The sequence below is a fragment of the Bacillus rossius genome, chromosome 13 (genome assembly GCF_032445375.1).
Source record: "Bacillus rossius redtenbacheri isolate Brsri chromosome 13, Brsri_v3, whole genome shotgun sequence".
In the NCBI taxonomy this organism is placed as follows: domain Eukaryota; kingdom Metazoa; phylum Arthropoda; class Insecta; order Phasmatodea; family Bacillidae; genus Bacillus; species Bacillus rossius.
The window spans coordinates 34,758,426-34,771,409 of record NC_086340.1 but is presented as its reverse complement, the minus strand read 5'-3'; the positions used below and the strand labels follow the sequence as shown (position 1 = coordinate 34,771,409).

The 12,984-nt window shown below is 38.9% G+C and overlaps 1 protein-coding gene across 1 annotated transcript in view; it reads right to left on the bottom strand.

Moving 5' to 3' along the window:
- Positions 1-12,984, bottom strand: part of LOC134538444 (WD repeat-containing protein 26) — a 103,435-nt gene that overhangs the window by 51,236 nt on the left and 39,215 nt on the right. The window contains exon 6 of the mRNA XM_063379771.1: positions 7,285-7,398. Within this exon, the coding sequence (XP_063235841.1) occupies positions 7,285-7,398 (114 nt within the window). The remainder of the gene's footprint in view (positions 1-7,284; positions 7,399-12,984) is intronic.

The window sequence follows — 12,984 nt, the reverse complement described above, 5'->3', positions numbered from 1 at the left end:
TTGTTGCGACCCCATTTATTGCGACCACCTCTCTATTACAACCCAATTTCGAGGAACCGTGAAAAAACTGCCGAAAATCGGAAGAAAATCGGACAGAAAATAAGTTTCTTGTGGTGAGTAGCGTGTTACTGCATTTCTCTTGCAGAGTGCTGTACTGCAGTAGGCAGCGAAAATCTAAAAATAGATACCACTTCCTGTCGACCGCTGTCAGCGCTTGACAACCCCCATTCCACGTCCCTTCAATGCAGGAAAAACCCTCTGGCCGCAGCGCGTGAACATGTAGTCGGCCGCTCGCTCGCCCTTGCTCACCCTCTCCCCATACCGTGCGCTACGGCCGATCTCGGATGCTCGAACTTGTTAACAATTAAGTTATCTGCTTCAGTTGTAGCATTGCAGCATACATGCCTTTCCTACTAATAATATTGTTACTAAAGATGGGTTAGGTTGCCATTATATTTTATTCTGAATTTATAATTATTGAATAATCATGTTTCTTCTGTCATCCTTTTAACCGTATTTTGCTATTTAGATTTACTTAATGTTATGTGTAATGAGTTTTTTCTATTATTGATTTAAATTGAAATATGGTATTATAATGGTATATTACGTTTTATTAGAATGCCAATGTTACATAATGTCTAGAACAAGGGACTGTGTCTGGTGTGATGGTTAGAAAGAGAGGCATGAGAGGCCTGTAAGTGTAAGTGAGAAAGAAACAGTAATTCCCCTCAGAGATAGATAAAGACGGGATTTCCCTCACTGCGTGGGAACTGAGTGATAACTGCTGTATCACGGTGTGGGAGAGAGAACGAGAATGGGAGTCCCCGATTTCGATGTGAAATTGAAAAGAGACAGATCAGGGGAAGCCCAGATTTCTGTATGTACAAGGTTTTTTCATGTATTGTAACTTGTTCTGTGATTGGCTTGTATCTGTAAGCGTGAATGAAGCGTGCGTATGATTGGTCGGTGAGGTCATGTGACTTCTACTACCTGCGTGGAGGAGACGTGTCATGAGTTCATCAGTAGTTGTCGGGCGATCGCTGCCAGGCGAGGCCGCGTTTCGGCGGCTCGCGGTTTTTTGCTAGGTGCGGCCGTGTTCGAGGCCGCACATATTTAGGATATTTCCAGAAAAAGGTTATTGAAAGACTTAATCGCCGTTATTTCATTTTATTAATTTTCATCGCCCGAGCTGCGAGCATTCTCGACAGGCGAACGTACGAATGAAACGAGTGAATGAAACATTGGAAGTGTTTGGATTCGTCTGTGCATTCTATTTGAAAAAATAAAAACAACAAAATTACAATTGGCGTTGAATATCTGTTTATTTTTGTATGTAACGAACCGTTACACTGTTTAACGAGGAGAGTAAAAATATATTAAAACTGTCAGCAAATTGATAAAAGCTTTCTTTATGTGTCCGCAAAACAGGGCACAACACTGGCCCGCCAGTTGTTTTCATTCAAAACGTAGCTAAAGAACTGGATCAGGCTGAAAACATCCGGCAATACGTGTAGGATATAAGGAATTGTTATGAATTGATATGTTATGTTTTTCGAGTAAATATACACAGCGACCGACTGGATGCATGCCCGCCTCGACTTGTTTTAACTGCCGCAGCGATGTTTATTTTGATAGCTCAAGCAATTATCTTTTTCAGTGGGTTGATATAAAAAGGTCGCTATACAAACTACGCCACTTATTCCCCAAGCAGGAAACACACTGGCTGCCGTCTGTCTCACCCGCATTTATCTTTCTTCTAACATTCCACGTCTCGCAACTAAGCGACCACGCATTGGGCCGTTTTATGCTTTGTTTGGTGACAGCAGCTTGATTTTATTCGGTATATTCCTTTTCATAGGACTCTTGCTATTAAAATACATTTATATTTTAGTTTGAAAGCTTGTAAATTCCTTGCCAGAGATGACTGAACACGAACTTGGTGTGAAAAGTGACATATTTTGACATACTTTTTTTTGGGCGTGTTTGGGGGGAGGGAGGGGTCAGAAAATATTTACAACGATCTTACCCCTCCCTCACCGCTTTAGTACCCCATTCATAATAGCCCAATGTTACGTGAGATGGGAGGGTGAAATGAGCATTTTCTCACTGAAGGTTTTTCAAAGGAAGCGAAGTTGGGGTGTTAAAAGGGAGGACACTAGATGGTTTGTGTGTCTGGGAGGGATGAGCTAGTCTTGAAGAATGTTTACTAGGGGAGGGAGAGGTGAGCTTATGCGTCATGAAGCCGCTGCCGCCAGCCAGCCGGGCGAGCTTCGTGTGCGCCCACGCGCATTGCAGAACCTACCGCTGCCATATTTTTAAAGGAAATGTCCCATTATTTTTTTTTGTTATTCTTACATGAACATTATTGGAAGTATTCAAGCCGACACAAAAATACGCTGTGTGTTAAAATTAACAGATTTTAATGATATTTCATTTCGTTTTGTTTTTAATTTTTTTCTGATATTCACATTTTGGTCAAAATGTCTGATTTTTTGACGGTTCCCGAGAATGTATTCGTAAAATCACTGCTTCGTTAAATCCGGGGTTCTAGTGTATTTAACTACGGCAAGCATAAAACGTAAATGTAAACTAACCAGTAAAAATAAACTGTCTTTTGACATATTTTCTTTAGAGGTGGCCTGTAGGGCGACGGACTTGTCATGAAGGTTGAAGTGGGTTTAAAGCAAAGCAGTCTTCTAGCATTGTGAGTGACAGCATCCTGCCATTATACGGCCGGTTTCTTAGCGAGTAGCGGTTTGTTAAGAGTGGGGTGGGGGGGGGGGGGAGGGGGGGGGGGCAGGGGGGCGTGAAATCAACTGAAAATTTCGGAAAACATCTATTACGACCCCCCCTCTATTTAGGCCCTATTCCTGGGAACCGTGAGGGGTCGTTTCAGAGAGGTTTGACTGTATACCGTAATCACTCGCGTAATGTCCGCAGTAATTTGACTAGTGGTGCACCGATGCGGATACCGATGAATCGTAATCGGCGATTATGGGTACTTACCGATTAATCGTAATCGGCGATTATCTTAACGATTACTTTGCCGATTATTTACGTCCCGGCGTAATTAAGTAGGTTTTTACCATGTAATATTTTGTTACAGATTTTAGGACGAAATACCGTAATATTTGTATATATTACAAAATTCGGTAAATATGTACAGTCGCGGTAGATGCCAAAAAAAATGCTAAAAATCCGAAAACACTTTTATTCTGTGCTCTTTCACTTCCTCTTTTCAAATCAACCGGCGGAGATAAAAAATTCCAACTACTTTCGGCGATATCGAATTTTTTAATTTTCATCACAATACCTGCGTATTCATGCGGAAAAAAATGCTAACAATCCGAAAATACTTTTATTCTATGCTCTTTCACTTCCTCTTTTCAAATCAACCGGCGGAGATAAGAATTTCGAAATACTTTATGAGATATCGAATTTTTTAATTTAGCAATACAACGCCCGTTTAACCCTTCGAACGTCGCCATTTTTTATTTTGACGTGTGTTAGTGAATGCGTAATAAATAAAATGGTCGATTAGGTCAGGTCAGTTACATTATAAATACTTTCAAACTAAGCGGACATTAAAAATAATGTGAATTTAATTTAATGGTTCTTTAGTTTTAAATTATTTATAATGTAACTGACCTGACCTAACAAAACCCGGACAAATGATGAACATTAACAACTCACGTATTTTTTTTTTTACTTATTACTTGCGCAACAATATCCAAATAAAAAAATAATACTTTAAAATTAGAAACATTAAAAACTCACCTAAGTTGGAGGCGGGTACATTTCCTTTGCCACTATAAGGAAATGATGTAGTCATTCACGGCAGAAGTTGACCGATTAATTAAACATCGTATTGAACAATAAATGAATAAATAATCACGTATTGGTTCATTTGAATACTGAGCAATCACGGAATAAATAATCACCTATTGGTTCATTTGAATACTGGCCAATCACGGAACAGTCACGTGACAAATTTGTCCAATAAGAAACCTGATACTTGTAAACAAGAAATCTTATTATCTATGACAAGAAACAATGGTAATCGCCGCATACTACGCAGGTATTGTGATGAAAATTTGATATCTCCTAAAGTATTTGGAATTTCTTACCTCCGCCGGTTGATTTGAAAAGAGGAAGTGAAAGAGCACAGAATAAAAGTATTTTCAGCATTTTTTTTTTGGCATCTACCGCGACTCTACATATGATGAAATTTAAAAATTCGATATCTCCTAAAGTATTTGGAATTTCTTACCTCCGCCGGTTGATTTGAAAAGAGGAAGTGAAAGAGCACAGAATAAAAGTATTTTCAGATTTTTAGCATTTTTTTTTGGCATCTACCGCGACTGTACATATTTACCCAAAATTCATCTAACTCCGTCATATCATAATTACAGATATTTCGTTAAGTTTAATAAATCATTGCCTCGAACAATAAATAATACATTTTTCCTACACGTTTATTTACGTTTCGTCTTTTGTTTGTTTAGTGGCCTTGTTCATTACCTATAGCCAGACACGTAAAATAGATGTCACGCAATCAAAATACCACAAACAGTTGCAGTGGATTCTATGACAATCGATCTTTTCGAGTTGTAGTAGCGGTTCAAAATCGTGGTCCCGATACCTTCTAGAGTTTACCACTGCATTTTACCAACTCGTTATGGGCGTCTTTGGTAACATCCGTTCTTGTGTTATTTGTATGTGACGTGAAAAGTGAAAAAGTATTTATAATTTTATATATTCAGTCAACATAAATAAAATAACATGTGCTAGAATTGATTTTTAGTCATTTTTATATAATTATAGTGAGATGGCGAGTAGGAAGAAAAAAAATGAAGTGTGGAAACATTTTCCTATAAACTCAAGTGAACAAAATAAAGCAGCATGTTTACATTGTTAAACGGTAATTTCTTGATGCAACCTTATGTGATAGTCGATAATAATGCTAGTTTTCCGCAACAAATACTTACCCATTGTAAATTACAATTATTAGACTGTAGTTCAAGTTGTTTACAATAACAAATATTTAAATAGAAGTTAATTTAATTTACACTTTGCAATGACTTAATAGTGTATTTTATATATTTTTATACTGTTATTATAACTGTATTCTCAATTTTATCTAATCTTGTTATTAAATTCACATGGGAATAAAAATTTTTGTGTGCATTATTACACTTAAAAAAAATTTCTTCATTATAATCGGTAAGTGAATCGGTATCTGCCGATTATTGCTCTCATAATCGGTAATCGGTAAAGTCATATCGGTGCACCATTAAATTTGACCACATTTTTGGCCAAAAAATGGGGTGCGGACATTATGCAAGGAAACATACAAAAATACAAAATTTTGTGTCTTAATTATTACTAAAAAGGTACAAAACGTATCTAAAATCAATTTGGATTTCACTAGCTATTTTAAAAGAATATTGCTGCGGGATCGCTTGAAACAACCCGGCATAGACCATGTTTACTTTGCTTTAATTGCCACTGGTAACTGTCTCGCACCCGCCGGAACATTAAAAAAAATTACGTGCTACACTGAAATAAGTGTGGTTACGTGTGCCTTATTAATGTGATAGATATGTGATGGATTAAAACGGCTATTAACGGCACGGCTGCAATATTTTAGCCGTACCATAAACTTATGTGCGGCGCGTAGGGAACCAGCAAGCTGGCAACAGCGCAGTGACTCACCAGTTCCACATCTGCTGCGCACTGTACTCCCCCCCCCCCCCCCCCCCCCCCCACCCGGCAATCTGATGGCCTTCGTGACGTAGAGGAGGAGGAAGGGGAAGGAAACATTTAGAGCGTGAGAATGGCCAAGGGAGGGATTCCAACCAAATGTAAACAAAGAGGGGTTCTTATTCTGTCCTGACACGTAAAACAGGGTACACACTAATTAAAGTTGACATTTCTTTTACGCTACGCTGCGCTGCATGTCTTACCTCAACAGAAAACAAGACTGATCCATGTCAGCAAATGTGATGTTAATTTTTTTTTATAAACATAAAATAACATTAAAACAGTTCAAATAATGAACTTACTTACCCAAAAAATCTGATACTGCAACAGCACTCAAAATATTAATTTAGTCTGCATTTTAGTAACTGCAATTTCAAATAGGTAAATGTCACGAAAAACCTAATTTAAAAGAAAATTATACACTTAAGAGTTTAAAAAAAATGTAAGTCTTTCTCAACACATCACATTCTAATCTGCTACCGACGTGTCGCTATCATCTTCCTCGGCGTTACTGCTTTCTGCGTCAGCATCGCTCCTGTTGTCATCTGTATCTTCCCAGATTACATCGTCTTCAGTTCCATCGAGAGTGACGGTGATGCCAGTCTTTTTGAAGCTTTTTACAACCATAGCTTCTGTGATGAGTGCCCAAACTCCCTTTCAGCAGCCCTGTTCCCATGCTCTTCAGCATAACGAACAACTCTTAATTTAAACCGCGCAGTAAAGGATTTATATTTACCCATTCTGTACTCTACACTACAAAACTCGACGCGAAACTCATGCCTTGAACTTGCGTGCGTGTTGGTCAGCTGTGTTTACCGTTACCGTGCTTTGTTCAGTTCAACGAATTTCCCCACCCTTTCAGGACAGGAGAGAAAGGACAGCTCAAGGTCACGGCTTTGTTTACAGAGCCGTCAACTTTCCATTCGTACTGCGTCCTTTAGGGGTGGCCAAAGTTGTGTTGCCCGCCGTAGACGACTGGTGCGGACATTATGCAAATTTTCAATTTTTTCTTTAAAGGATATATAAATAAAGGGTGCGGACATTATGCGAGGGCGGACATTACGCAAGTGAATACGGTATATAGTCCCGCACTGGTTCGACTAATAAATGTTTCAACTTATTAATTAAATTTATTAATGTTAAATATTTTTGTGAAAACTTGATTGTTAAATTTGTATAATTTATATTTGTAAATGATAACTTCTAACAGCCTGGGCTTCCCATTATTAATTCTGATCATTTTAATTTTGTAATTACTAAGATTACCAAAAGAAAATAATGAAAATATTAATTAACAATAAAAAGGGTAAACTTTAAGCAAACTTTTTTTTTTAAATTTATCACTTAGAATACGATCCACTTTCCTAGTTTCTATGGCGAGAACTACGTCCTTTTTTTTTTAATGTTTCCCCCTTGTGTACCTCTGAGTATACAGTTGTACTGATTCGCCCACTTAGAGCAGCTTCCAGAACTACACACGGGCAGTGACAGAAACGAGCATGCGTCTACGCGGCCACTCACTTGCTGCAGTGGTGGTCCGTGAGAAGACACATCTCATCTTCCTCCTCCTTGGTGTTGTGATATGGACACTGGTGGATCTGATGTTCCACTGCTTGGCACAATAGTGTGTGGAGTCTGGAAAAAAACCAATCCCATCACTCCCCACATCACACACCATTAGAAAAATGTCAATAAAAAAAAACCAAGTAAAATTATTTCACATTGAGTTATTGAAATATATACAGAGTTAGTAGAAACAAGCAGTGAATCAAATTGCCAAAAATTTCATACCCAGTTTTTTTTTTTTTTTTTTTTTTTTTTTTTTTTTTTTTTTTTTTTTTTTTTTTAAAAAAAGGGAGGTGCGGTGGTATCTAGCAAAAGTGCTAACTTCCATCTCAGACAACTGAAAATTCCATTTGTGACATTTATATTTAAAAACTTAATAGTTTTGCAGGGACTTGCAGATTTTCGTTCTTACTTCAGCACATTTCCCTAAGTTTGTCTTTTTTTTTTCCATATATCATCAGTTTATCGTGGAAGATATACACTGCAACACAAATTACCAAACCCTCATTTTAACAAAAATGCATAACATGCTGACTAGATTATTAAATAATTAAATGTTATATGCAACACTATCAGCCTTAAAAAGAAAACTAATATGTTTGACTGATCTGACTTTGAAACAATAAATCACTGACTGTGATCAGGCTCAAGACTATTGATATTTTACTGTGTTTCAAACTGATACACAGTAGTTTGTGTCCCTTACATTTAGTTAATGTTTGTAAAAATCAGATATAGATTATTTACAGCTTACAAATTTATGGTTAAAATACAACATTTTGTTTATTACATTCAAATGAAACATATGAAAAATTAATGATACATATTTTATACTTAGATGTAGAATATTTATTTCTACGTGTTTTCCAGGTTTTGAAGGATCCAGTATAATTCCCTGAGTTTACCCTGTTTATCAGATTTTTTTCCATGACTACAGGAAACCTGCATGTATCAATGTAAAGAAAATTAATCAATGATTGAATCAATTGGTGTTTACTTTATGTACTGTTTTATGTATTTTATGTTTTGTCTTTAGTGTTGTCCAATTCTGTGTTCTTTTGTTATGATTTCATGTCTTTGTATCTGCATGTTATTGTTCTTAAGTAGATTTGTGTTAATTGGTTTTTGGTGATTGTATTTGTTTTGCGCATATCATCTCTAAGGCATTTTCGCCCTTGGTAGGCATGTTAGCAAGTTGCAATCATGAATAAAAAATAAATAAATAAATACAGGAGAATCCAGTTATAGCGAGCACGGTAATAGCGAGAACACGGCTATAACGAGGTCTTTTTGAGGAATTTACGGCGTGTTCGCGTGAAGCGCGCTTTAGTTATCTGTCTGCTTTATCTCCACCCCTCTCGCTCGCCACTAGACATCTTGCTGTTGACACCTGTCACATTCTTCAGCCTCACAGTCACCACCTAAGTGTGTGGCTTTTAAAATAGAATCCCGTCCTTTCTTTCTTTTATCAAACTTCCGCTTGGCTTCAAGGCCAAGGTATGCTCGACTCGAATAAACCAAGCCTTTGAATATACACATATACGTACTTGTACGCATTTCTTATTATTTAGAAAATAGACAAAATCTATATTTTCCCGCCATTAAACATAACAATGTGCCCTTTTTTTAAAATATAAATGCTCTTAATTAATTTGTTGGGACATTTTCATTAATGAATAATAACATTATTTATAACTATGTTAGGCCATAAAAGTCAGAGCCGTCTTTATACTTGTTGCTAATTGATCGTGTTAATAATACACAAATATTTATAAACTTGTTTGGAATTATTTCATTCGTGACACGTTTACAAACACGTCAAGTTATTTATTTTACTATCTGACAAATAGTAGGCACTACAGTATTTATTTCCAAATCGCTAGGACAGTTTTCTTGTTACTTTTGTTTCGGTAAGTTGTTGGGATATCTGTCCGGGAAAGGGGTGGTGATGGTTTGAGTTTAATCCCAAATTTATTTTCAAAAAAGTTTACAGGGTTCTTTAAATGAATAAAGCATAGTTTTCCAGCGACTATTTCGTTTGAGGCGTACATGCGTTGCCGCACTCCTGCTTGTATGTAAGGAATTAAATCGTCGCGTTACATTAGCGCTGCCTGTTAGCTACATCCTGAACCTACATGGTCGCCAGCAGACAGCCCGCGTCGACAATAGATAGCAGCACAATGCTGCGTCGGCCGCGGGCCAAGTCGAGTAATCGATTGCGGGCTGAGATGCTATACTTACGTGGCGTGGTAGTGTATTCTGGTTATTTTGACGCAATCGGTGATCGCATCCGTACTTGTGGGGTATCGTTTTAAAGAGAATTCACACATCTGCTCACAGAAATTAAGATTTCGTTAATATAACCTGTTATTTTCCAATTATAAAGGTTTAAACACAATTTTTATGCTATTTTCAGTAAATTTTTATTTTTGGGGGCCAAAATCTGTCCAATTCGGTTATAGCGAGGACACGGTTATAGCAAGGATCAAACCCGGAACTGTGACACCTCGCTATATCGGGACTCTAGTGTAACTAACAATAATGTGGTCAGATACTGTATAGCCTTTATTAAAAAAATTTGTAAAATTTTCTTAACGTTTTGAGGTGTCTGGAAATGCCCATAATTTCAGCGTGACAAAGGTTGTCTTACAAATTTGGTATTTTTGTACATGAGCGACGTAAGAGCAAGCATGTTTGCCACATGGTAAAATTAACTACTGAAAAATCATTCAAAACTGTCTCCCTTGTTTCAAATAGCACAGCTACTGAATTTACAAGATAGTACTTGGAGGCAATCTTATGCGAGCATATGAGAACAATGTTACAATTTACACAACGTTCTGCGAACGCAAGTCACATGATGTACGTAATAATCAAGGTGAGATAAGCAGATGCCCTATTTGTGACAAGGATATATATATATCTTGCAGAAAAAATTATCTTGCGTAGTCTTGAGTCACAAAACATTTCATGGCACCATAATGGCATCAGTGAACTGAATCTAACAACATAGTATCCAGATACCAAAGCACATGCAGCAACTCTACGATTTTCTTCAATCTCTTAACTGTTCAGATGATATTTTTGAAACAGCTTCAACTTGTCGAAGGAACAAATTTGGATTTAGTCTAAATTGGAACACCAGAAATCAAAATAATTTTCCTCACCAAGCAAATTACACATTATAATGCATAAATAAATGAATGACTGAATGAATGAATTGGATATTAACATTATTTTACAGTCCTATCTTACACAGACATCTTAAATCTCTGAATTGGTTCTCTTCCCAGTACAGCATGGTTTGTTAATAATGCTTGCGATAATCATGTACACATGCATATACACATATATACATAGACCTATATATAGATAACTCGCCTCCCACCAAAGGCAATCCGGGTTGGATTCACAAAGTGGTCAAACTCAGAATTTTGAACAAGTGGGAATCTTAGTGGGTGTTAGAGCGAGCCTGTGGGTTTTATCTGGTTTTCCCATCTACCACATCCGTTAAATCTGCCAATACTTCATCCTTATATCATTACCACTCATCGTCTCAAATGACCTTGATATCAACTATATGTTAGGCCAATTCATTCATTCATTTTTAGATAGCCCACTTTACACACGCACGCGCGCACGCTCGCACGCGCACGCACGCACGCGCACGCACGCGCACGCGCGCACGCACACGCACGCACCCACACACCCACATGCACGCACGCACCCACGCGCACGCACGCACCCACGCGCACGCACCCACGCGCGCACACACCCACACACGCACGCACCCACGCGCGCACGCACCCACGCGCACGCGCACCCACGCCCACGCGCACGCACACCCACGCGCGCACGCACACCCACGTGCACGCACACCCACACGCACGCACACACGCACACACACACGCACCCACACACACACACACATGCGCGCGCACACACACACACGCACACACACACGCACCCACACACACACACACGCACACACACACACACGCCCACACACACACACACACACGCGCACACACACACACGCACCCACGCACGCACCCACGCACCCACACGCCCACGCACACGCGCCCATGCCCACACACACCCACGCCCACACGCCCACGCACCCACGCCCCCACACACCCACACGCCCCCACGCACACACCCACACCCACACGCCCCCACGCCCCCACGCACACACCCACACGCACGCCCCCACGCACACACACACACCCACACACCCACACCCACACACACTAGCCGAACCTGCCCGCTTCGCTGGACCTGAAATAAGGTAGCTGAAATGAAGGCAAATAATTAAGTAATGACTGTTATACGCAAGACCCCATTAAAATTCGTATAGTAGTTGTGTAGAACACCGCGTACAAACAGACAGACAGACAGAAAAATAACTACTGTTTTACTATAGTAGGATAGGTAGATTATTCTTACATGTTCGCATCCATGCAGCATATGAAAAATCAGTATGCATAGCCCTATACCTATCTATAACCATAACAAGTAGCTGCTGCCCACGACTTTTTCCGCATGGAATTTTGTATTATCTTGCACCATTTAGAAATTTAAACATTATAACATAACAGTTGAAACAGTTGTAGTAGTTTTCTTATGTTCACAAATGATAATTTTTCTCACCTCTATTTTAGTCTTTGCAATAAAAATATGTTACTACCTAAATTTTGGGTTAATATGCTTCTACTTTCAAATGTAATGTCGGGAAGACACTTCATAAAATTTCTTTGTAAACCACATTTACTGTTTTCCCGTCTTGAGCTAGAATGTAAAGATTGTCTGCATAACTGACCCGCGAGCAAGCCACATACATCTGAGAAAAACAATCAGATCTTAAGTCTACACCAGCTGCCTTAAGTCTCTGACCCTGAGACTTTTTTATTGTCATCGCGAAACAAACTGCTATTGGAAACTTTGTGCGCTTGAACCCGAAAGGGAAGTTATTCGGGATGATCGGTATGCGTGGTATGAAAACAGTTTCACCTGAGCCACATCCAGTAAGAATCTCAGCTTCGATTATATTTCGTTGTAGAGCAGTTACTTTAAGTCGGGTTCCATTGCACAATTTTGGGGGAGTAAGGTTCCTCAGAAGCATTATTGGAACACCGACTTTGAGAACAATTTTGTGATCAGGAAGACCACTTGCAGTGAGAGAACTCAAAAACTCAACTGGATAATTACTGGCATCGTCCTGATTAAGGACGATGTTAAACGATGTGTAAACCAAATCACCCCCATTCAATATGTTTAAAATTTTTTCATTGATTGCAGCAGCTTGGTCATTTCTTGGAGTGAGTATGGCACGTTCACATAACCACGTATGTTTCTGATGTTGTATGTTTGACAGATCCCCGAATACCGAACGTTTGAGTTCGTCTTCTGAAGATACGACTCTGCCAAGTATTTCTGGAAGAGTCACCTGACCGTGTTGCTAAGGGAGGGCACCTACTCCAACTTTTAATAGAACACTGGAAAATTCTTGCGCATGAAAATTACCACCCAGCTGTGCTCTCATGTTAATTGTTAATTGCAGTTTTTTTATTCGAGGCCAGAGGTAAGAATTCTTCAGTGATGCTTTTATTTCATCGGCTCTAGTCCCTCGACTTTTAACTGGTAGAGTTTGCCGAA